The 26,220-nt window shown below is 44.5% G+C and overlaps 1 protein-coding gene across 2 annotated transcripts; it reads left to right on the top strand.

The window, feature by feature from the left end:
• Positions 1-912: 912 nt before the first annotated feature.
• On the top strand, positions 913-26,220 carry HNRNPUL1 (heterogeneous nuclear ribonucleoprotein U like 1). 2 transcript variants are annotated; one of them, XM_078608729.1, is made up of 14 exons: positions 913-1,829; positions 6,154-6,400; positions 7,235-7,305; positions 7,535-7,674; positions 9,016-9,115; positions 10,115-10,227; positions 10,832-11,095; positions 12,491-12,613; positions 13,166-13,294; positions 19,515-19,683; positions 20,152-20,466; positions 21,331-21,494; positions 23,698-23,889; positions 24,602-26,220. In XM_078608729.1, exons 1-14 carry the CDS (start codon positions 1,250-1,252, stop codon positions 24,707-24,709), a joined length of 2,715 nt encoding a protein of 904 aa, XP_078464855.1. In that variant the 5' UTR covers positions 913-1,249; the 3' UTR covers positions 24,710-26,220. The 2 variants fall into 2 exon arrangements, with proteins under 2 accessions (XP_078464855.1, XP_078464856.1); XM_078608730.1 differs by having other exon boundaries at positions 24,605-25,856.

Here is a 26,220-nt window from a genome sequence, read left to right as displayed (position 1 = left end):
AGCCAAAGAGTCACGCGGGGGCAGCCAAAGAGTCACGCGGGGGCAGCCAAAGGGTCACGAGGGGGGCAGCCAAAGAGTCACGTGGGGCGCAGCCAAAGAGTCACGTGGGGGGCAGCCAAAGGGTCACGAGGGGGGCAGCTAAAGAGTCACGTGAGCGGTGGGGAGCAGTCAGAGCCGCAAGGGGGCATCGCTTTCGCTGCCCCATTCCTCCAAGGGCTGTGATTGGTCAGCAGCGCGCCATTGTCAACGTCTTCCGGAAGAGCGCAGCCGATGTTCGCGTGGCGTCTTCCAACCACGGCAGGGCTCCCATTCTCTGCTTGTCGAGCGGCAACGCGGTGCACCGCTAACTTCTCATTCCGGAAGATCCTTTAATGAGAAGAAGAGCCCAGAATAAAACAACAGCAACGCGTGTTGGTAGCGGCTTTAACGCTGTAACCCCCGACCCCCCATATCTTCCGGAAGATGAAAACCCACGTTACCGAAAGAAGCACTGCAGGAAGATCAAAAATATATTTTGTACTATAAAAATATCTTCTGGAAGATTTAAAAAAATAACTTATTCTGCAGGATTAAGATATATTTTGGAATATAAAAAAAAAATCTGGAATATTTAAATAAAAATTCTGGAAGATACAAAATGTACTTCTAGAAGATAAAAAATAATGTTCTGGAAGAAAAACTTCAGGAAGATAAAATGTTCTGGAACATAAAAAAAACAAATGTGAAAGACAAAACCCTAACTCTGGAAGATAAAATAAAATAAAACTTCTTCCAGAAGATGAAATCCTCTTCCGGAAGAGCGCGCGCCGATTCATCGCCAGTGGGCGGAGCTCGCGAGCGCGAGACAAAACGAGAAGCGGGCGTCCTATTGGTCAATTTCTCCCGTGTTCGTGACGCGCGCGCGCCGTCGACCAATGGCGCGGCGCCTTGCGGGCGCGGGCGACCAATGGGCGAGCGAGCCGAGCGCGGGGCTCGCGCCGTCCGCTCGGCGGCCATTTTGTCTCCGTGCGTCAATTCGGGCGCGCAAATGGTCGCCGACTTTTAACGATTAAATCATCCGCAGCAGAGAAACCCCCGAGCGAAACGCAACCGAGCGACTTTACCTCACCCCAACTTCAATCGTGGTTACGCGTCGAACGTGCTTAAAAGTTGCAACGACTCTAAAAAAAAAATCATTTAAACGGAAAAAAAAATCCCCGTAAATTTCTCGGCGGCGGCGGCGGCGGCACCAACAACAACAACCACCACCATGAGCTCCATCAACGTGAAGAAGCTGAAGGTGAACGAGCTGAAGGAGGAGCTGCAGCGCCGCGGCCTCGAGACCAGAGGCCTCAAGGCCGACCTCCAGGAGCGGCTGCAGACGGCGCTCGACTCGGAGCCTCCCGCCGCCGACTTCGCCTCCGATGACCTCGAAGACGGCGGCGGCAGCAATGGAGGAGGTGGTGGAGGAGGTGGGGCTCATGGCGAGGAGGAAGGTGCTGGAGGAGGAGGGGGAGACGACGACGTGGACGACTCGATCCTGCTGGAGGGAGACGACGAGGCCGGTGGCGTGGCGGAGGAGGAGGATGGGGACGAGGGAATTCCCGTGGATGATGGCGCGCTGCTCGTGGCCACCACCAGCGACGAGGAGACGTCCAACCACGCGGCGAAAGACGAATTGGACGAGGAGGATGATGATAAGGTAGAAGACGACAACGACGAGGGGCCGATGGAGCAGCAGGAGCCATCGCGACAGGAGGAGGAGGAGGGACACGCGGAGAAGAAGAAGCAGCAGGAGGAGGAGGAGAATGGATCGGGAGGTGGAGGAAAATGCACGGCTCCCGAGACAGGTCTGGCGTTGTCGATTGTTTACACCGAGAGGATCGATTATAATTGTAGTTATAGCAACTATTCTGATTTAAACTACACTCTTGTGTTGTGATTGCAGCAAATTGCGTGCCGTGCGATGATGATGAAATGCAGCTACGATAGGTGGTGGTTGATGATGGAGGAGGTCGCGGGTGGTTTTGTTGATGGGTGTAGTTTAGGTTTAGTAGTAATTGGCTTTGCTAATTATACTAAATTGTGTGTATGGATATGTTTGTGTTGGTGACAGTGGTGGTGGTGTAGATGCTAATGGTGAGCAATAGTGTAACTGTTATCGTGCGATTTGCCACGAACGCAACTGGTTCTGGGCCGCCCCTAGGACGACTCGGCATAAAATGGGTACAGTGTAAACATCGCCACGAGGGAGACAAAGGCGGCCGGGCGTGGCGCTGACTCGTTACGTGTCGGCCTTCATAGTTGCTCGTTAACAACATCACTCCTATCGTCACAGACTACACGGGGCGATCTTTGTGGATCTAGTAGCTTGGTTATAGGTCATGGAAGTGGCAAGCGTATTGATGAGGATCGTGTGAAGGTGAACTTGGTGGTGGTGAGTGTAGTGGTGGGGTGTTGTGTTGGTGTGGAGCCTTCTGTGGTGATGAAGGAGCTCGGATTATTGGCGCAGTTGCCGATGGATTTTAGGCGTTGAAGAGGAAGCCACGTGGGTTTCTCGATTGGATCGATGATGCTCACGGTAACAGTGGTCCAAGCGTAATTATGTAGGGGGCATATTTATTTTAATGTGGTTCAACGTGCTTCTGATGAGCTTAACATTTATTATAGGAACATACAATTGCAAGGCTCAATGGGTTGTTTAAAATGTACAATACTAAGCACGTGTCATGTGGGCCGGTTATGTAAAGCGCCGCAAGGCACGACCCTTTGTTTATATACTCGGCAGACTTAACGTGTTCTGTCAGGTTTAAGTAGTCAGCAAATGGTCTCGGGTTCGTTATCTTGATTAGTTGCTGTCCCCCCCCCCCCTTCGCGAGTCTTGTTAATATACCATACGATCTTAACTCTGATAAACTGCAGTGAAGGAAAGTGGACGAGAAGTCGTTGCTGGCTTGCAATCACAAACTTAAATCAACTACTTTACAGAATAAACCAACGCAATCTCCCGCTATTACAGCACAAAGACCGGCGGGGCAGAATGTTGGGTGGGGGAAGGGGCATCGCTTTGTTGGGCATCGCTTTGTTGATGAATGCCGCGTGATGGAGGGGGAGGAGGAGGTTGGTGAAGGCTTTTGTCAGAAGCAGCAGCAGCAGCACACCATCAGCAACGCACCCCGGTATCTTGCTCATCATGGCTCCACGCACGTGGTCCCGCCATTGTTCATTGCAAACACAGCCAACAAAAACACGTGGCCCATTGGCTTGTCTTGCTCAACGCGCGGGGTTTACGTTATAGTTATGATGTATTGTTCCGCTCGTTATGAGCTGTCTATAATATTGGGTTCCCTTAATGGAGGCAAAATTGTTACGCAATTTAAAGGCATCTTAATGACGGCGTTTGCTTTACGGCAGAATTTGGCCTCGCCCAGAATCATTCGTTGCTTCGTTGAACTTTTTGAATGCTTTTGAATTGCGAATTGTGTCTCTTTGTAATTGTGTCGCTGTTGTGTATTGATTGAGATGGGGGGGGGAGTTGTAATACAGTGCTAGGGTGCTGCGTGTGTGATGTACAGTGTGAGACGTTGACTGAGCGAATGTATATGGGTCCTCCTGTGTCAACGTGGTTTGTTCTCGACTGTGTTTTTTATGACTGGTATATTAATGTAGTGTGGCTTTTGTGTTCACGAGCACACGCATTGTGCTTAACTTCGTACATAATTCGTGGGCTTTGTTTACACATCTCACTTTTTTGGCTGCTTGAGTTATAGAAATGGAACGCAAGACTTAGCTACGAAACCTTCGGCACTGATTTTTATAGGGGCCCGTCCATAAATGACATCACGCACCTAGGGGGGGGGGGGGTGAGACATTTGTGACGATGTCTGATGGGGGGAGGGTTAAGATATGAGACGTCACATCAAAATGCGCAACTTTAAATAAATATAGACAACACGTTCTACTTAATTAAATATACTTTTTTATATAAATGTTTTCTCTTACAACATCAGAGTGCAGCGCCACATTAAATACGCACTACAATGACAATAGTTTAAAGCGATTTGATGCATGTTTTTTTTTGGGGGGGGGGGGGGCACAGCTTTGTGACGTCATATTTGAGGGGGGTCTGACTTTTTGTGACGAGGGGTGGGTCAAAAATCGTCCAAAATTGCGTGATGTGATTTATGGACGGCCCCATAGGGAAATACGTTTTGTTTCCAATGGGTCATTCAATTCTAGAGTTGAAGCTTCATTCAATTACATATTCATAGAATATTACCACAGTGGTCCGAAAGTATGACTTTTAGAATTGTCTATTACACTCCGTAGTGTCTGACAAACTGTGAATATTATTATTTTTATTGTTGAAGTAGTCTGTACTGCTGGGGTTATCTTTATGCAGGGTGCCACGGTGGCGAGATATTAACTACCTCTCCAGGTAAACAGGTGGTCGTGGGTTCAATCTCAAGCCTGACACCTGCTGTATATGAAGTTTGAATGCTATCCCCGTGGTCGCGTGGATTTTTCTCCGGGTCCTCCCGCGTTTTCTTCCATTTAAAATCAACGTCATGTGTTTTAGAGTATTTGGCTTCTATACGTTTGTAGTGTCTTGTAAAATCACTGTCGGACACGTTACAGGTCACCTGCTTACACTTTATTACTCTGTTCTTGCACCAGTTGTAGGCACTCCTCTGTCTATACGGTCACTTGTTGATTAACGTCCCTTATCTGCTTTACACCTCGCTAACCTGCCAGCGGCTGCTCTTCCTCTCAGCAGCTCCGCACTCATACAGCAGCTCTCGCTCTCGGTAGCTCCGCACACAGCAGCGCTCGCACAGAACTTGCACACAGCAGCGCTCACACAGAGCTTGCACACAGCAGCGCTCATACAGAGGCTTGTACACAGCAGCGCTCACACAGAGGCTTGTACACAGCAGCGCTCATACAGAGGCTTGTACACAGCAGCGCTCACACAGAGGCTTGTACACAGCAGCGCTCACACAGAGCTTGCACACAGCAGCGCTCATACAGAGGCTTGTACACAGCAGCGCTCACACAGAGGCTTGTACACAGCAGCGCTCATACAGAGCTTGCACACAGCAGCGCTCATACAGAGGCTTGTACACAGCAGCCCTCACACAGAGGCTTGTACACAGCAGCGCTCACACAGAGCTTGCACACAGCAGCGCTCATACAGAGGCTTGTACACAGCAGCGCTCACACAGAGCTTGTACACAGCAGCGCTCATACAGAGGCTTGTACACAGCAGCGCTCACACAGAGGCTTGTACACAGCAGCGCTCACACAGAGGCTTGTACACAGCAGCGCTCACACAGAGGCTTGTACACAGCAGCGCTCACACAGAGGCTTGTACACAGCAGCGCTCACACAGAGGCTTGTACACAGCAGCGCTCACACAGAGGCTTGTACACAGCAGCGCTCACACAGAGGCTTGTACACAGCAGCGCTCACACAGAGGCTTGTACACAGCAGCGCTCACACAGAGGCTTGCACACAGCTTCCCTCACTCTGCGCCGCTGCCCTCGCCTACGTTCCCTCAGACCCACTCACTCGTCCGATCCGGGCGGGGGGATCAATCATCACCCACCCAGCGACTCGTGAGGGTTGAGATCCGTCCCTGGCTTGAGCGGCAGAGGCAAGATTTCTTCACCTTGGTCCCAGCAACCCGAACTCCCGCTCCGCTCTCACGCGCCTCCTCATATCCTCCCAATTATCCAGTTCCTGCCTTGTGTCTCTTTAGGGCCAGACAGGCTAGCGCCTGTCTAGCGCCTGTCTGGCATCAATCACCCCTTATCGTACGTCTCTCTGGCAACACCTCCGGTGTCAGCGTGCAACCCCGGCCGACCCCGTCTGCACCCGATTCTCCCCTTAATGAGGTGCAACGTAAGGTTGCACGCACGCACCTGCCTGCCCTCAGTTGCCCTTGGCCAACAGTGCGCACCGCGTATTTTACCACACTACACAGTTACGCATGATAAGCCATGTTCGTTGAGCTGTCATTTGTGGCCAGGTCACTTCTGAAAAAAGAGCTATGTAGCTCAGTGGGCCTTACCTGGTAAAAGTAAATAGTTTAGTTGGGTTAGGTGTGCAAAGTAAAAAAATAACAAATCTAATCACTGGTAACATGCTTCGTGCATTTTTTAAACGTTGCAGGTGAGCAGGAGGCTGTGAACGCGCCCGAAGTCGCCGTGAAGGTGGAGAAAGACGCGGCAGCGGAGGGGGCGGGAGAAGGCGCAGTAGCAGCAGCAGCGGCGGCGAGCGTGGAGGCCGGCGCGAAAGTCGAAGCCGTGAAGAACGAGGCAGATGAAAGCAACGACGGCGCCCGCGGACGCAAGCGCGGGCACGAGGAGGCGTTGGCCAATGCTGCGACCTACGAGTACAAAGATGAAGCCTCTGACCGGTGGGTGTTCTTGCAGTGTGTGTGCGCCGCTTCGTTTGTTCATAATTAACTGTATGCTTTTAAGACCACTGTGCAAATTGAAGGTTGTCAGTTTTAAGCAGTTGATGGTTCATTCTTCCCAATCTGCCTTTGGGTTCATTAAAATCGGCACCACTTTCTGTAACTTTTGATTGTGGTTTGACCTTAACGTGACTGCTGTTTGTGGAATGTAGATTTTATGCCACTGGCTCATGCCAAACATTGGAAGGCCATGTGCCATGATTATCGAAACAAAGCAGGTCTGGAACTGTTTATGCTTGGTAACAAACAATATGATTGCTTACCATCTTATTGGCACTGTAAGTTTAGAGAACCGATGAGTTTCAGCCAAATTCCTTGTAAATGTAGGGGATTTCCGCAGCAATCGATGTCTACAGTGTGGAAACTAATATGCAGAGACGGTTGAAACATTTTGAGCGTTGCATGTTTATGCTTTTAACAATACACTGATCAGACAGCTAAACCTGTTTTTATTTGTCTTATCAGAGTATTGTTTGCTGGTTGTTGAATTATCTCTACTGCTTGTCGATTGAACTTTGAACAAATATGTCCACGTAATTGTTAGCAACATGCATTGTAAAACAATTGTATTTGGGTGTGGCTCTTTGGAGCCATTGTGCCTGGCTTGGAGTCAATGAAAATGGTTAAGGGGTTGAGCCTTTGCCGTTTGTTATGGTGAAAAATGTTCTTTCAATTGCATGTGTCTGTTACAAAACTAATGATGCAGCTCCGTATTCTTTCAACCTCTGGTGTAAATTAAGGTATGTATTGAGTGAATTTGGTGTGTTCACGCAGAAAATCAATGCAGCCTCCATTAGAGGATGAAGATGAAGACATCGATGAGACCTTGGTTGTCTTGGACACCTGTAAGTACACCTTTGATCGTCGTTTAAATATCATTGTTGTAACGTTCTGACCCGCCCCGACTGGACATCTGTGAAAAAGCGCTTTATAGCTTATCGGATTCCTCCAGTATGAACAAATAGTCTGATTCTGATTTATTTAGCACCATTCCAATCTGCCTTTTTACATTTGTGATGATCACAATTAAGACATGCAATTGAACCAGTGTAATGGTAAGATTTCTTCTTTCAGATAACTCAGATCTGCACTTCAAGGTGACTCGCGACCGATACAGTGGTTTTCCACTGACTTTCGAGGGATTTGCCTACCTGTGGTCGGGTGCCCGGGCGACCTTTGGCGTGATGAAGGAGAAAGTTGGCTTTGAGATGAAGGTACAAGTCAAAATAATTTTTTTTTTAACCAGCTGAGAACTCAAGAGAACCAGAAGGGTTATGTAATTATTTGCGCCCATTCTGATCCACGTTACTTTTCATGTTTTTGAAGTACATGGTAACAGTCTTATTTTGTAGGTGCATTCTTAAATGCTCTAATCGTTCACAAGCAATTCGCTAATCGTTCTTAAATTATTAACACGATTGGCTATGTACGGTTTGAAAGAAGTTTAACATGCATACATGTGCAATGTAGGATTATTAATCCCCCAAGCATTTTCAATAACTGATATTAGCTGTTGTAGGGAATTGAATTTAGGTTGATGGCTTCAAAGTACACTTTACTAACCTCTGCCACCACTTTAACCTTCGTTAAATAAAGTATATAAAATAATCCAAATGGGTTTACATCTGGTCCAAATGAATGATTTGATGACGTTTGCTTCGCGGGGAAACCTATCAAGTAAAATGCATATATAGTATTAGAATGTCATTAAAATAACGGGTTTAAAAACCTATCTCTGTGTGCTAACAGCTAGTCACATACAGGACATTAAACAGTAATGCATCTCATTGGCCTTTCATAGTTAAATACATAACATGATAAAATATGTAATTGCATGTGGTCTCATAGTTCAATAAACGACATTAAATAATGACATATTTTGTGTAAATTAGGGCTTGAATAAAAATGTATCTTAGGCCCTCGCCTGTTGAATAAAGTAGATGAAGAAATATTGATTCTCAGTAGGCCATGACCTCATTCTTATTAAATAATGTGAATGCATCATCTCAGTGGCCTCACCTGGCTCATTTAAGAACGTAAATATCAACTGCCCTCTTAGAATAAAGGACATCACTGTACACTAGAGCAGGGGTGGCCAGCTGGCGTCTCCCGAACTGCACGAGGCTCTTTAATCTACCACATGCGGCTCTATCAAAGGGGCATAATGTAGAACATACTATCACAGTAGCAAAGAATAATTATTGTTTCCCGTGCTGTGCCGAAAACTGTCAATATATACAATTATATACACGCTTGGCTCTTTGCAGAAGCCCATGGGTACGTTTTGACTCTTTGTCTGTTACAGGTTGGCCACCCCTGCTGATATAAGATGGTAGAATTTTTTTGGACAAAAAAACATAAAATGCAGTCATGTGCTGCCTTGTGGATAAAGTGTGACATTGCACATCATGAATCGTGACCCAGTGTGTGGGATATGTTGCAATGTCACTATGGCTTATGTGACTTGGGTTTTGAAGAGGAAAACAAAACCACAAATCACCCTGTCCGCAGGAATCACCGGTTATATGCTCCTTGTGCCCTCATTTTTTTTTCAGGTGACCGAGAAGATTACCGTGAAGCACCTGCCGTCTTCGGAGCCCTGCCCCCACGTCGTTCGCGTTGGCTGGTCTCTGGACAGTTGCAGCACCCAGCTAGGTCTGTGGCAGATTTTATTATGAAGCTTCGTAGCATTGGCTCTTGATTTTTGCATCTATTTTGGTGTTTGCATGGCTGAATGGCACTTTGAAATGTCTTAGAGTGGCTCCACATTGCGATGGGGCTGCCAGGATGAGATGTTAACTACTTTGCCTGGTATAGAGGAGGTCCTAGGTTCGATCACGACCCTTGACGCCTGCTGTATATTTGGAGTTTGCATGTTCTCTCTACATGTGGTCGCGTGGATTTTTGTCCGGGTCCCTCAGGTTTTTCTGCTATAAATGTACTCGTGGTAAGCCACTTCGTTGGGCTATAACTTATGTCCAGGTCACTTCTAAAAAAGGGCTATATAGCCCAGTAGACTGTACCTGGTAAAATAAAAAATAGTTTAGTTTTTAACGAAAAGTTTTAATTTCTAAACACTGCTTAACTTGATTTTAACTAAAGGATTATGCAACCCAAAAACCAAGTAGCTTTGTAGATACCTAGGCTCTGTCTTGACATGAATAATGATAACAGAATTATTCAAATCGTGATTAGGCATACTGTCATTTCACTTGTCACTGCATTGGCATTAAACCATTGTAACTGTGCCACAACATTGTCATAATAAGATCCTCAGCCTTGACTTAAGTCCTCTTTCTCTTTAACGAAGCTTCAAACTTTTGTGGAACTGCACAATATATATAGGTATCTTGTGTTGGTCATCGATTATGATTCATGTAAATAATATGCTCTTAAAATCAGATGAGTGAATCAAAAGTATTAGCAAGCCAGAAAAATTAAGAATAATGCAAACGAGATGGTAAAATGAGACCTTAAAGAATCAATTCTGCGATCAAATTGTTGCTGCAGTGTAAACATTTATTGCGAGGAGGGGTAAATCAAGGTGCCTAGTTATAATTTAAATACACAGCTTGAATGCCTGTTTAACAGTTATATAAATCTTAAGTTGCATAAATATTATTTTGGTTGTGCTGTTTCTGTGTTATCGTACAGGAGAGGAAAAGTTTTCTTATGGCTATGGAGGCTCTGCAAAGAAATCTGTCGACTGCAAGTTTGACGACTACGGAGAGGAGTTCAGTGAGGGCGACGTCATCGGATGTTTTGTTGTAAGTGTCTCAGATGTTTGGTGTTGGATTTTGCCACTGTGTGGTGTTGTTGAAATCTCAAAGTTACACTTGGCGACTTGTCATTAGTTTGCTCCATTTTCCCTATCTTAATGTCATGAATACATCCTCAAATTTTCAAGTTTATCAGTAGATGCAAATGTGAGCGATTGTGTATGGAATTATCTGATTATTTGTAATTAAATTACCTTTGCCAGCATTTTTATAAATGTGGGTTAAAGTCCCATTAAATTGTTAGCTTGCACTCAGACTTCCAAATCCTAGGGTGGCAGGTCTTCCTGGCTACTAGTTTTCTTGCAATATAAAATGTTCTTTTGGTATGTAAAAGTTGAGAACCTTTGGTCTGTATTATCACCATTTACATAACCTAATTTCTTTGAAACAACAGCAATTAAAAGCGCTCCTAAAATTCCTCCAAATTTTTTGGTCTGATCATGTTTTGTGCTTTTGCTCTGATGGCTACTAATTGTTATTTACTATTGATCATGATGCCTTGTGGTTCAGCGCTATACACACAGCCATAAACGATCTTATGATCTTCATGATGTGCTCTCAAGTATAATTTCTTTCATCCCCTTCCTTGCAGAACTTTGAGGGTGAGGAAGTGGAGCTGTCGCATTCTAAAAACGGCAAGGACCTGGGGGTGGCTTTTAAGATCAACAAGGAGGAGCTGGCTGGGCGCCCACTCTTCCCTCACATCCTCACCAAGAATTGCTCCATGGAGTTCAACTTTGGACAGAGGGAAGAGCCATTCTTCCCACTGCCCGAGGGCTTCGTGTTCATCCAGGAGGTGCCCCTGGATAAGAGGATCCGTGGCACCGTGGGGCCCAAGACCAAGGCCGATTGCGAGGTGACCCGCTGACGTGGGATGGTGCTGACGAGGGCAGAGCTAAAATCTTTTTAGGCAGAGGCTTCTCTATATCCAGCCCCCTGCTCACAATCAGGCGTATGCAAGGTGCAGTGATTTGATATGCATTTTATTTGAGAATGAAAAAAATAGGAAAATCTGTGGGGACTAGTTTTTCTAAATATTGCCATAAGCAGTAGTACGGATGTGTGAGGCTTTACTTAATGATGCCATTGCATTTTATAGTTGGGCATCATGAATCCAGTTGCCATTATGGTATCTTCCATACTCCAGGTAACTTATTTCACGTATGTGTATAAAGATATTTAGGCTCGCTGGTCTCTTCCTGAAACTGCAATGAAAAAGCACCAGGGGAGGCAGCTATTACATCTGCCTCACTGAAGACGGCCGCTTGTGTTGCGACCGAAACGTCGTGTTTTCTTTTTTAATTTTTTCTATCTACGTGACATTACCAAAAGAACCAGAGAGTATGAGGGGGTGTCTAACACGCCCCCTCAGTGAGGACACGCCCCCTCAGTGAGGCCACGCCTCCCTCAGTGTTAATCTGGCTCTGACTAGCCAGTGCCTCCCCAGCCATTGACCTCACCGCACGTCACTGAGCTGCAATGCAGTTAAGCTGGTGCTACACTATGAGACTAATGTAGAAGCGATTTCATGAATTCAAACAATTGACTACCTGAAGGAGAGAAACTGGTCCTGTGAAAACTGCACTGCCTCGGGTAGACCATTAGTATGACAGTGTTTAAGAGCAATAGCTCCTCATGCAATTAAGTGCATGCATCAAAAGCATAGGCTACACCTGTATTTATTGATAGTCAATTCCCTTGGTAATTCAATAGTGGTATGCTACTACATGCGTTTGCATCATTATTACAAAACCATGCACACCCAATACAATGAATCAAAGTACCAGCCATCAACTTCCCATTGTCAAGATATATTGAATTGGGCTGCACCTGCATGAGGGACAATTACTTCCTCCACCTGTTCCCATTTTGCTCATTGGGGATCCCCTTGCATAACGTGCAAACCTCATTTCCAGAATTTAGTGTCTTATCATGGTGTCTTTCACCTTGTGACACGATTAACTCACAGTTATTAAATTAACTCGTAGAAACAAGGTGAACTTTTGACATTGCAGTCTTCCTCTATATGCAGCAGCCGCAGCGAAGATACAGATAACTTACTCTTTGCTTCTTTCGGTAAAGTCACGCTTGTGTTGCGCCCGAAACGTCGTGATTTATTTTCTACCTACGTGACTTTACCGAAAGAACCAAAGAGTATGGATTCCTGCAGTCACGAAAGCTTCAAATGAAGATACAGATCACCTGTTTTGGCAAGCACTTGACACTTTCCTGACTGTTGTATGCGTTGTAGGTGTTGATGATGGTGGGATTGCCAGGCGTTGGCAAATCAACATGGGCCGAAAAGCACTGCCGCGATAATCCTGAAAAGAAGTACAACATTATGGGTACCAACAACATCATGGAGAAGATGAAGGTAAACTTATAGGTCTTGGTACATGCTACAAATAATTATACGTGCCATTTGCTCCCTCACATCTTATGACCTTGACTTTTATATTGTGGAGTAGACCTATAGGATTTTGTGATTATTTTGAGTGCCGTAAAAAGATGTGTATTGAAGCCAGTGCATTTTTCTGGAACTGGCTGATTTGTCATTCAGCCAGAAAAGTAGATGCATGAAATGTTTAAAGTTGACTTATCTCTTGAAGTAGTCTTTAATTTAGGATACTTGTAAATGTAAAGTATATTGTCGCAATTCTAGTTTTCTTTTAAGAATCATTCATGAACACAAAACCTTTTATGCAGATCTGACAATGCAGTAGAATACTCTGCTTTTAACTGTTAATATTAATATCCTTGGTGTATTTAAGTTATATGGAAGTAATGTAAAGATGTCACGAATATGTCACCTGCTTTCGCACCTCCGATTAGCACGGTTGGCTGCGTACAGTGCAAAAGAAGCTCAACACACACATCACTGCTTTATGTGGTTCCTTTTAAAATATTCTCTCCACCCCATGTGTAGATCATGGGGCTCCGCCGGCAGCGCAACTACGCGGGCCGCTGGGACGTTCTCATCCAAGAGGCAACGCACTGCCTCAACCGCCTGCTGCAGATCGCTGCCCGCAAACGGCGTAACTACATCCTGGACCAGGTAGGCCCGCGCGCGTTCGTGCGGGCCACACACTGTCTAGCGCCTGAGATTCATGCCAAACGTCGTCAGCTATCTGCTAGTGGGCGTGGGGGTGGGTTCGCTTGGTAGCGCTTGGCAGGAGCCTCGGTGTCGATTGGATTTCCATTGAGGATGACATCTCATTGCAACGTGATAGCATTGTTCCGTGGTACTGCTGCGGGGAGGGGTAGAATGATTTTAACACAATTGCGCAACAGGGTATGTGGCATTAGGATTTTGGTTGCTGGCTAAGGATGTTCATGGTTTCTCTTTTGATGTGACAATGTTATCACCTTCACCGTGAAGTGGAGTGTATTCTTTTCCAAGTTTAAGGCCAGTAATAGAATATGCATAGCAAACATCAATCGGTTAGACATACTATTTGTGTGGACATCCTCCATTAAGACATCGTGCAATTTTCTTCACAGTCCACTGATATTGCATATTTTGTCATCACGAGGACACTTTGAGTGGTATTGCTAAATATAGCATCATCATGCAGTTTCAGCCAATGGATATCCAGTGAGCTCCTCCTAGCTGATGTTGTTGTTAAGCCTCGCAGACCCTCATACGCCTGGTTAAAGCACTGCACAAGCTGCCCAGCCTTTTGTATTCATCTTTATTGAAACTTTAAATGAAGTGTCATGTATTTTAAACACTTATATTTCTGTTAGCTAGTCTTGTCATGCATTCTTAGACGAAGTGTTCCCCTGTGTCATATACGCATATCGAATATGGCTGCGCTTATTTGAATAGAAGACAAAGTTAAACGTTTAATGACAGTTTAGAAAAAAGTGTTCTTTGCAATTTGCGAATCACTTAATTTTAGCCCTGTGGTTCACGCAATCAACTGAAGGCTAGAAACATTGCCCAATTGTGAGAGAGGGGATGTATCTGTGGCTTTAAATTGCTGGGCATTGAATGTGTACTGTGTGTTAACCGGTTTGCAGAGGGCTTGGGAACTACTGCTTTGTTTGCCCCCTTAATGTCTGTTAATGATATGGACCATGTGGCCACGTAGGATGTTTGTTTGTATGTATGTTCAACTTGTTTCGCACCAAACGTAGCCAACCATGCGAATCGGAGGATCATGTGTTGTGACAGGGTAGAGATTGCGTTTCGTAGTTGCCTTGATATTTTCACGTTACAGGTTTATATATTTTGACTTGCCTGACTGTACTTGAGGTTTGCTTCTTGTTCTGTGCTTGCAACGCAATGTTTTAATAGTGCACACGCGATGAACTGAAATGCATTGGCGTCGCCGAGTAACGCAAATGAACTTTTGACACGCTGCCATGTTGTAAATGTTTCGCGCGGGAACGTGACGCGTTGGCGCATCGCTGTAACACGCGGCACTTAGTACGTGCAGTTCCTAAATGGACTGAGAACAAGTCGAGCGACGTTAAATGCTGATGGCGTAAAGTAAATGCACTGCTGGTGAGTAAAGGAAGCCTGCTACTTGGTAACATTGAATTTAACAAAAACGCTCGTAGGTGATGGGCAGACTGTGTTGTCTTGTTAAATGTAAGTACAAGGTAAGAGCTGACTAACAGTTACGTTTTCAGTGCCAGCAAGATGGGCCATAAGGTAAGTGTGAGTCCTTAGTTGTGCTGCAAAGGGAAGGGGTGAGTATAGGAGGTAAGTCATTTTTTATACTTTATTATAACCCCGGCTCTTGAATATGTAGGATTTGCAAGTGGAACCAGGTAAGTACACTCATTATCCATCCCTGAACTTTCCTTCATTCTCTTTTAGTGTTTTATCCCTAGGTAGATGTAGTGATTGAATGCAGTGGGAATGCGCTCATGTTTCCATTTCGAACTTGAGATGGTTTAACATCCGTGGTCTTTTTTAGTACTTTTTTATGCAATTATCCTGTGTAAGGTCTCTCAATGTCCATATAATGGTTAGCCTGTGGTTGTTTTGCTTAAGATGTAGGTAATCAAATATAAATGGCATACTTTGGATTATTATTTAGTACTGAAACATGTTTTCAGCTTGGTGGACATGTCTGGTTATGTATGTAGATTATAGTGTTCCTTTCTGGGACGATGACAGAGTAATGACAGAGTCATGGTCCCAGCCAACATAGGCGATGGAAGCACTTTATCTGTAGTTAATCTGTGTGCGTTGCTCTGCTTTTCAATCTAGATTAAAATGCATAACACATGCATTGGAGGCATGTCAAACTTGATCGAATTAAAAAAATTCCTTGAACATTGCTTAAAGTAGCAGACCTTTATATTCACGTTGGCGATGAGGCCGTTAATGTTCTAAATTGTAGTTTTTATGAACATTTAAATTAGCACCTCCGATTAGCACTGTTGGTTATTTACGGTGTGAGAGAAGTGCAACATACATACATGAACGTTAATTGCGTAGATTTTTTGTTCCTTCCAGAAATGATGTAGATATAAATAGCATTACAGAGACGAAATAGGAAAGCACCTGCCAAACAACATGAACTCTACAATTTGTGGCATCTAAAAATACATAAAATCTCAGCGAAACCAATTAAACTAAAAAACTTTTATTTTACCAGGTAAGGCCCACTGCGCTATATAGCTCTTTCAGAAGCGACCTGGCTATGATAGCTCAACGAAGTGGATTATCAAGTGGAAATTTATAGCAGCCAAGTACACTAAATGCCTGTTTCTAAATGGGGAGGGAAACACGGGAGGATCCGGAGAAAAATCCACACGACCACAGGGGGAACATGCAAACTCCAAATATACAGTAGGCGTTCGGATCAGGATCAAACCCACGACCTCCTGTATACCAGATGAGGTAGTTAGCATCTCCTAGCCACCGTGATAATGATGAGAACGACACGCAAACTCCAAGTAATACAGCAGGCGTCCTGGTCGGGATCGAATCCACGACCTCCTTCATATCAGATGAGGTAGTTCACATCTCGACACTGCGGCACTAAATTGAGGGGGGTAGCGTTTATGGTCATGGTGGAAGTTCAGCATACTGAAAGGTAATAATAATTACTGACGTCTAATTACAAACATTCCACTATGTCAAGACAATTGGCAAAATATTTAGTTGGAATATTTCAAAATTTATAGCAAACATTTCTTACTTTAGTTCAGTCATTCTATTTCAGTTTAATCCGGGTCACCATGATACTCAAGAAAATTTGGCAGGCCGATTCCTAAACCTATGGATGAAATGTCCCGGACAAATGTCAATTATTAAAGCTGATAGGCAAGGGTTTAAAACCAGAAATCGCACTGATTATTATTAAACCAAAGAAAGAGTAATCCAAGAAACGGACAAAATCCCAATAAATGAGCCAATAATGACACGTTTGTTTCAGTTTTTTGTATATCGTAAAATGAATGGTGGCAGCCCTCGTAAAGCACAAGGATGACTAAGGTGTCCCAAGTGCATTCAATCACAATTCCGTACAGCAGATGAAAGTCATTTATAATTGCGAGTACACGTGATTCCCCCCCCCTGCACCTATGATCTAATTGGTTCCTCGACGATGGTCGAGACGTCGGAAGTCAAACCCTTATTTCCCTTAGGTGCAATGTTATATATTGGGGTTCTGTTCCTGGAAACCCATTACATACCGTAAAAATACCAAAAATTACCACGAAAATGAATGAAAAAAACCTAACTTTCACAAACATAAAAAAACACATTTGAAAATCTGCGTGTGCATCACATTTCAGCACCATTCGACACTGAGTCTGCGCATGACATGCACAGACTCATTGCCAATCAACTCGACGTCGTTAGCAGTCGTTAGGCAGTCATAGATACGAGTTTTGGTCGTTACTGTGAGGGTCTTACTGACTATGAGAAAGGTTGTAATATATAGGGGGTCGCAAGTCGGGGGTTACCTTGTCCATAAGCACACGCTGTATCCGGCCGCTACGCAAAGTGGTTTTCGTTTTTGAGAAATGTATTTGTCTTTGGTAGCCTTTGTGGATTTATCCAAATTCCAGCTTACTCGAGTCCAGCATCAAGAAGTTTTTTTAGACAAGTAACATTTTGGTGTCCAAAATGTTGCGTTACCCGTACTTATTTCACGTCCTACCCTACGCTGGCCATTGTTTCAAAGGCTCTTAATTTAGAAACGGCATTCAGCGGTCTTGTTGAACTGAAAGATCACTGCATATAATAATGATGATGATCACTGCATATACTTGGTTGGGTACTTTTGTCGTTCTCATTTGAACCATTTCCCATTCTGAGACGTCTGCTAGTTGCAGAGTGGGTGTCTCCATGACGTCTGAATCTCGGAACGAGCAAGTGGCTCTGCGTTAATTTTATTTAGAGAGGCATAGTAGCGCCGTTGTTTTTCAATACATTGTACTCGCCTCGGAGAACTGTCGCGACACGACCGCACTCTACGATAGCTGGCGCCAAACTGCCAGGCCCTCCCACATGGCCTTGTGGGAGGAGGGAGTTTTGGTACGGATAGTTGTTTGCGTTTTCTTCTGGTTTTGATGACGGACGCGTACGTAATCGGAACGGGTTCAAATGGCATCGTTTGTTTAAACAGGTACACAACATCAAAGTCCTGTCTACATGATTTCATGTGAATAGAATCTCATACAAGAAATTTGACAGCTCCTGCTGAACAACTTAAGCTCATCAATTCATGTTAATTCTGGCTTCTAAAAATAGTCAGAATCAGAATATTTATACTGGAGGAATCCGATGAGCTATAAAATATCGTTTTCACGGATGTCCAGTTGGAGCGGAAAAAACGAGAGTGCAAAGTACAGAAAAAGCAAACAAATCACCCAAAACATACAAATCAAACTAAACGATCCCCGTCCTACTAGGCGAAGGCCACTGAGGTATTAACTTATTTTTCAGAAGCTACCTGGCCACAAATGATAGCTTAACAAAATAGCCTTATGCGTTAACTAAAAGGTGACATGCACACACTTGGTTGGCATAGGTAATTTTATAGAAGTTGTCTCCGTATTTTAAACATGTCCTTGAGATGCTGTTAGTGTTTTTCTGCTGCTTTAAGTTAAGTAATCAATTAATTTCGGATAGAACCCCAGAAATTGTTGATGTACTGATATGTGACAGAGTCATGGTCCCAGCCAACATAGGCAATGGAAGCACTTTATCTGTAGCTATGACACCTTTGGTGATATCTCTTTATTTGGAATCGGCTGAGAGGCTGTTGAGATGCAGTATCGTTTGGAAAGGGCGTAGCAGCTGCATCTGTTGTTGAATGTACCTAATTTTGGATTACATTGTCATAATAGTATTGATATGAGGGCGGTTTCTAGGATTGACGTGTTTTCGTGAATATCGTTTGTTGGTTGTCTGAAGGGCACTTAGTCTGGAGCACTGGCTGAGTGCAGGTGGTGGGATTGATCTTAATCCTGCTGAGACCACAGTTGCACATACTACATGTGTTTGATCATGGCAAACAGCAGAGCAAGGATTTAGACATGTTCTGTGGTGTACTATGGTTTGAAAGTGTTCACATTTACTGCGTCACCTGGATATTAATAGTAGCATGGCTGAGACATTTTGAGTTGTCACTTGTTTTAATCAGATTTTGAAATACTTCACACATCTTAAGGTAAATGTCCTTTGCCTTCACATGCATTTAGTCGACTATAACCAGAGAATGAACAAACTTAGTAGGGCGCTGTGGATGCTCTTTGTAAAAATGCATTTTGGAGATCCATGTTTTTGCGTGGTACAGAATGGTTACTACACCTGTTGAGGCATTGTGTTTTTTCAAGGCAGTTTATAGCAATAATAGTATTAGAGGTGAATGGCCCCGCTTTCCTTAGCCTATGTTTTCTTAAACCTCCACACACATAGAAGACTTTAGCTCTTACAAAGAAGGGGGCAGGTGCAGGCTGAAAATGCATTGCCAGTGTAGGACTGGCTATCAGAATAGAAGACATCTATCACTAGTGCCTGTTTAGTGCTCTCCTTCCAGATCACCTTAGGCGCCTATATCTGGTTCAGATGGAAGCGCCCATCGACATCTTATCTGTGGCCAGGTGAGTGTGGGCTAGGGAGAGACAACTGCTGTGATGCGCCCGCTTTGCCGTTGATGCTGATCGTTGTAAGATGTCCAAAACCTGTCTGCGCTTATGTCGTCATTGCAGGCAGGCGGCTTCGGGCATCGCACGGCAGACCAAAACCAAACCCCAGTAACTGAATTAATGTCTCTTACATTCTTCTTTCTCGCCGTTGATAGACAAATGTTTATGGATCAGCCCAGAGGCGAAAAATGCGTCCTTTTGAAGGTTTTCAACGCAAGGCTATTGTAATTTGTCCTACGGATGAGGACTTAAAAGACCGCTCAAAAAAGCGCACTGTCGAGGAAGGCAAGGAGGTCCCAGATTCTGCTGTATTAGAGATGAAAGGTAGGTCCCTGGACAACACTGCTAAAGCAAGTTGGAAGGGAAAAAAACACAAGTGCCATCATTTTTGTTTTGTTTTTTTATCACTTGCACCAAACAGCCTCTCTCCTTAAAAAAACGCTTCCTCTTTCCCCCCACTTCTGCTACTTTTATATCTTACCCTGCAATTTGCTCTTGAATATTTATTTTGTAAAGGTAATGACTTTTTAATTCCCTTCCCCTCCTTTGTATTTATTTTAAAATTAATGCCAGTATCCCTGGCATGGCAAATTTTTTGTGTTCTGAATTGCCAACGCTGGGTGGATGCGCGTGCGATGAGCGCATTGACGCGGCGACACGCGCGCCGCCAGTGAGTTGGCGCCCGCCCATTTCGCAAGTGCTGATCTCGTTTCCCATCCCCCCTCTCTGTCTCTGTCTGTCTCACTCGCCTGCCCATCGGCCTACCCATCGGCCCACTCGCCTGTGAACCAGCCAACTTCACACTCCCGGAGGCGTCGGATTTCTTGAACGAAGTGGTCTTCGTCGAGTTGCAAAAGGAAGAAGCGGAAAAGCTGGTGGCGGTGTACCGTGAGGAGGGCCGCAAGGCTGCTCCGCCCCCACAGAAACGCTTCGACAATCGTGGTGGGCAGGGCGGCTTCCGGAACCGTGGTGGCGGTGGCAGCGGTGGCTTCAACCGCTTCGATAACCGTAACAGTGGATTCCGCAACTCCACTAGCGGCGGATTTGGAGGCCAGCGTGGTGGTGGGGGTGGCTATCGTGGAGGCAACAACGCACGTGGTGTTTCCAGTAAGTGGGGGGTTGTGGGATGCACTGCACACCGTTTGAATTGTGAAAGTTGGTGGCTTGAAGATAACGCTTATTTTGTTTGCCCCAGGTCTAGCGGCAAGTATCCTTGGTTTTTCCGCTCATGGGTACACGCAATGTGTTGCTAGTGGTTGTCGGTAATGTACATTTCGAAGGGTTTTAGCGCTATCTCTTGGTTATATGTAAGAAATAAAATACTCCGAAAAGCCTTGGTGAGTCACAAGGCTTTTTAGGAGGATCATGCATTCGAATGTTTAGCCGATTTTCAATGAGTCATGGGTTTGAATCCAGAGTAACTGGATAAAATGTATGCTTACAAGGGCACTATGCTCAAAGCATTGCACAGAGGGATTGAATAATGTATTGCTCTCCTGCTCACTCAAGGAATTTGTTTGAGTGCCCTGATCGCCCTTATTTTAACCGTTTGCCATTCCAAGTTGTCTGCAAGTTGCTTGAGAGGCATAGCGCCGATGTTTTTAAAAACATTGTACTCGCCGCGGAGAACCATCGTGACACGACCACACTGCACGATAGCTGGTGCCAAACTGCCACACTTTCCCGCCATGGCCTTGTGGGAGCCTCAGTGCCGATAGTTTATTTAAGTTTTTCTGGTGTCGTTTTGATGATGTACATCATCGGAACGTAAGCGGAAGCAGAAACTTTTTTTTAGTGTCCTGGTGTGAAGTTTGTGCATTTTTTGCAGTCCCTTTTGGAGTCGTGTAACACTGCACTGGTGATGTGGCGCAGTGCTTCGTATTCTCATCTTTTTGGTTGCACACAGTGTGCTGTTTTTGTTGTGTGTGCGTTCATGTTCATCCATTGTAATGTGTAAATATCTTCCTGTAGATTATGTCCGTGGTGGCTACAACAATCGTGGTGGTAGTGGTGTCGCTGCTGCTGCTGCTGCTGGTGGTGGTGGCTACAACAACCGTGGAGGGTACAACCGCAACCAAGCGGGCACCTACAGCCAAAGCCGCAACGCTGGTGGTTACAAAGGAAGCTATGGCCAGGTGGGCAATGACTTGTTTGCACTATTTACATTAACAAATATGTATTTGGTCATAAAGTATCTAATATGGAATTGTGTTCCACTTTAAAATAAATCTACGCTTGAGCACTTTTGGCAACTGTGCAATACATCTCTTGCAGTGGGGAATCCTGACAATGCTGAGCAAAATAGTCGATCTTTGAATGGTGAAGGAAAGTTGTTCCACACTGGCGAGGGTTGAAGGGTTTCAGCAGAAGCTATCGCAAATGCAAACAAAACAAAAAAGAGATCTATTTTTGTAGATATCATGGACTATTAGAATATTTTATTTGAAGATTTGTGAGGAAAATAAATATATATATGACATTGCAATATGACTGCCAAACATTCAAAATATAAAAACATGAACAAACATGATGCTTTGTGGGAATAGGCAACATTGAAGCCCAGTGCTTGCTGGGAAATTTTAAAACATCAATGGCTTCTACAGTGCAGGAGCTATTCTTTTCTTGGTTATGGCAATATGTTGAGGAACTAAATGCCATTGTTGGTCTGCTAACCATGGGATTGGCATGGTTGGCTGTGTACGGTGCGAAAGAGGATCAGCATACATACATACATGAGAGGGCTTCAGGAGAGATTTTGCGCAGGTTTACTATTCCTCCATTGAAGGGGGGGGGGTGTGCAGACAGTTGTTTACTTTTTGGTCTTGAGTTTTTGTGGCATGGCCACACCGCACTGCGGCTTGTCTTTTAATTGCACATTTATGAAGGAGATGTGCTCATTGGCCAGTTGATGTTCTGATGCGGTTGATTGTAAACCAGATTCTTCGAGGAATGTCAGAGACGGGAAGTGTGGTGTTTGCTTCTTGAATTGGATGTTCCACTCTTAACGCCAGTATTCTTCTAGCTCTGGGTGAGATTCTAGGACGGTGACGGCATGTTCCCAGAAGGGGGATCAGGACTTGAGTTGGCGGAAAGGAACATTGTTGAGTTCTCGGTTGATGGGTAGGTTGTCATTGGCAAGAAGACGTGTAATACCCCTGAATGCAGTTTGCATGTCTGTGGATGTTTGGAATAATGTTTGCCAGAACAGGGAGCCCCAGGGGATTGGTGTCGGTTTCAGTATTCTGGTTATGATGCACATTGCATTATTTAATGGTGCATAGAGCAGTTTTGTGTACGAGCTCCCGGAGCAGGCTGGAGCACAATTCTCTGCCGCCTAGTAGATGAGTTGAGAGGGCGTCAGTTAGCAGCACTTCAGATGAGGCTCCCCAAGCTCATTGCTGCAGGCTTCTGTTGCAGGGCGAATTTATTGCTTCGGTCTTTTCACATCTCTGTTTTATGTGAGGCTTGAAGGGGGGGGGTCTGGCTTCTGTCCATGACAACCCATAGACATCTTGAAATGAGGTCATCGTGCACAGAAGGGACACGTCAAGGGTGGCATTTGCTGCACGATTCTTCAAGTGGAAATTGCTTGTAGTTTTGGAACTATTTGGTCAGTCTCCAGAGGTGTTAATATGCCTCCAATAAAGTTAGATCAACTGTTAGAATAATAGCAGTGTATTCGAGGTTTGTCATCTGCGTATATTAACTTACGAAATAATGTACATGGCAGGTCACATCATTTTTTTAAATAGTTCCGGTGTAGTTACAGAGGCCATTCAAATATCTCTTGTGGTTGTGTTTACCAACGAGGTGTACCATGAAGGTGGAGTCCCCGAGTATCGTGTCGATTAGGTGTACAGTAGAATGGCATCTGATGATTTTGGCCAATTTCAGCAGCAGCACACCATGATGCCGAATGGTGTCACGGGCAACAGAGAGGTCAATCGTTGCTATCCCAGTTTGCAGTTGAAGCTGCAAACTAGTTTCAATTAGGGTGGTGAAGGCAACGATCTGTTATAACGCCTCTACGAAATCCAGCTTATTCTGGAGGCAGTTTGGTGTCGATAATGGGGAAATTTCCGGCAAGCAAGCAAGCCACGTTCCATCAGCTTGGAGGTGGAGGATGAGGGATTTTTAGCTCGTAGCTGGAGTGCAAGAGTTTCAGGGTGGAGCCAGTTAGACAATCTTTTCGACGTGAATCTGCATTTATTATTTACAGCAACAAGTTGATCCTGCTACACTGCTTTGGATACATGCAACTTTGGGAATTGTTTAAAACAGTGAAATTTGTTGTTTTCTTTTAAACTCTGTATGTTGACATGATTGCGCTGTCCGTAGGGCTATGGAGCCCAGAGCTATGGGGCTCAGGGCTACGGTGCCCAGAACTACGGCAGCTACGGCGCACAGAATTACGGGGGCTATGGGCAACAGACTGGCTACGGTACTAGCACGGCGCAGGCATACAGCGCCTCCGGCACAGGATATGGCTCACAGTACCAGCAGCAACAACAGCAACAGCAGCAGCAGCAGGTGAGTGGTGCCTGGTGGGCTTTCCGCCCTTGGTCATGTCAAGAAGTTCTGAAATTTAACTTATGACCAACAACTTTACCACCGCTTGCGTCCAGAATACGGAAAGGTCTGAGTGAAAATAAAAAAACAGACCACCAAATGTTTCCTTAGCAATGCATAACAGGACGTTATTTTTAAAATATTCTATCCCTTTTTTATTTTCTGCATTTTTTTCCCATCCCTGTTCAAATTTTTACAAGCCCACCCAGATGTGAGCAAATGTAATCTGTAGCCATTTTTAAGCTAGATAAAAAGGATATAAAAAATGTGGTATTGAGAAAAAAAACATTATCCTTATTTGGAACCTTTAATTTGCATATTTAATTGATTTATGCCCAACATTAATGTCACAATGGACCACAAAGAGAAAAAAGCATACCTTGATGTATTAAAGCACGCTTAGAAGTCATTGACTTACTCAAAACATCCTAATGTTGATAGGAATAGCAGATTTACAGCACACTTAATTTTTGTTTTTGAAAAATGTTCACATTCGGATATGTTATGATACCTCTGAATGTCCACTTGTGCACGTTTAATGTAGCTACTTCTACGTCTTGGACTGGAAATACATTTTATCGTCAGTGTCACGTGATTTTTTTTAAGCTGAGCAGCAAGTGTTTTTTTTTCCTTCTCTGAACTTCATCGGTTTTTTCTTTTGCGATGTGTGCAGCAGTATGCCCAGCAGTGGAACCAGTACTATCAGAACCAGAGCCAGTGGAATCAGTACTACGGCAACTACGGAAACTACAGCAATCCTGGCAGTGGTTCCAGCCAGTGAAAGGGGCCACATTGCGTGCTCGAGACCAGGCTGGGGGAAGTTGAGACTCCACTGCAACTTGCTTCTTTCTTCCCCACCTCAGATGGAGCACCAGCAGAGAAAATATCCCCCTCCTGCTGAATTGTGCGAGCCCTTTTTGTAAGCTTGCAAAACAGGTGTGGGATATTTAGCCAGGAAGGTGTTCCATTGTGTGCGTGGTTGATAAGCGAAGGTTTTAAACACTCGGCCCACAGTTTCACACACAACCTTCCCATGCCCGCTTCCCACCTCTTCATCCTACGCTTATTATGGGCCTGACTTGTCCGGAAAAATGAAAACCCAGTGTTTTAAATCTGCTATGCGTACTTAACAGTTGTCACATTTAACTTCCCAGCCTGTTCACCAATTCGTTGAAAGTTAATTAATGAATTGGCTGACACATGTTTTCATCCATGGTGTAACAGAGCTGCCACATTGCTTTTGATAATCTACGATGTATCTACACACAGCTTTTAATTTTTGGGCAGCGTTTATTTTACAGTTCCCTCCCTACCCTTTTCCCTCCCCCCAGCCCCCCTGCATTCTTAACAGTTGTGATTTTACCGTGTGCTGTGTCGAAATTATGCATAGTACCCATGTGTTGAAGCATTGTTGGGCCGTAAAAAGTAATATCCCCTCTGTCTGGTTCTCATTAGGCCCCAGCGTGCATCGATTTTTGCTTTTTTATCATTTGTACTGCTTGTGCGGTTCGTTCATTCACAAACTGTACACCGAAGATAATTGTTAGTGTTGAGAGTAATGAGCCTGCTCTTGTTGATTGGCTTGTGTATTCTGCTTCAGGTAGCTTGTGAATGCTTGTTGGACCTTCTTTGCTAGACAATTCCAATATTTTATTTTTGCACTTTTTTCATGCAAAATGTAACGTGTTGAATTGTGAAAATTCAGTCAAGCTGATGAGAAGAACCCATGTATTGTTTTTTTATGGCCTCAGGCAAAATTCAGTATGCTCTTTGCTGTAATTCTATATTAGCAGCAAGGTTCACACTGCCATTCGACAGTAGAGCAGGTGTAGGTATTTGACTTGGGATACAAGTTGTACACATTGGTTTCCTTTTTTTGCAGAAGGTTTTGTACTTTATACATCTTTATTAAACCTCCAATAAGCCCATTTTTTTTGTTGGTGTGTTTCTTGAATTTCTGTAGCTTGTGTTTGTAGCAAAGGCGAGCGAAACAATGAAGATGGATATCGCAATTACCATTGCACTGATAGAAAAAAATTGCTCACAGCAGGTTTACACTTTTTGGGCAGCCGACACAGCTTGCACACATCATGTAGATACCAAAGCAATTCCACCAACAGTTGCTGGTCGTGGGCGCACGGTGGAACTGTGTGTCTGTTGAACCGTTGAATTGAACCACCCCTGCTGTGCCTATGAAATGCATTTTATAGGGGTCTCCGTGTGGAATTATCGTAGGAACAAAGAATATCCATGTATTGATGACAACCATGTAATAAACAATTTCTGAGAATA

This window comes from Lampetra planeri, chromosome 30 (genome assembly GCF_965212315.1).
Source record: "Lampetra planeri chromosome 30, kcLamPlan1.2.h2, whole genome shotgun sequence".
Taxonomy (NCBI): domain Eukaryota; kingdom Metazoa; phylum Chordata; class Hyperoartia; order Petromyzontiformes; family Petromyzontidae; genus Lampetra; species Lampetra planeri.
Note: the sequence above shows the minus strand (reverse complement) of the source record. Positions and strands in the feature narration are given on the sequence as shown.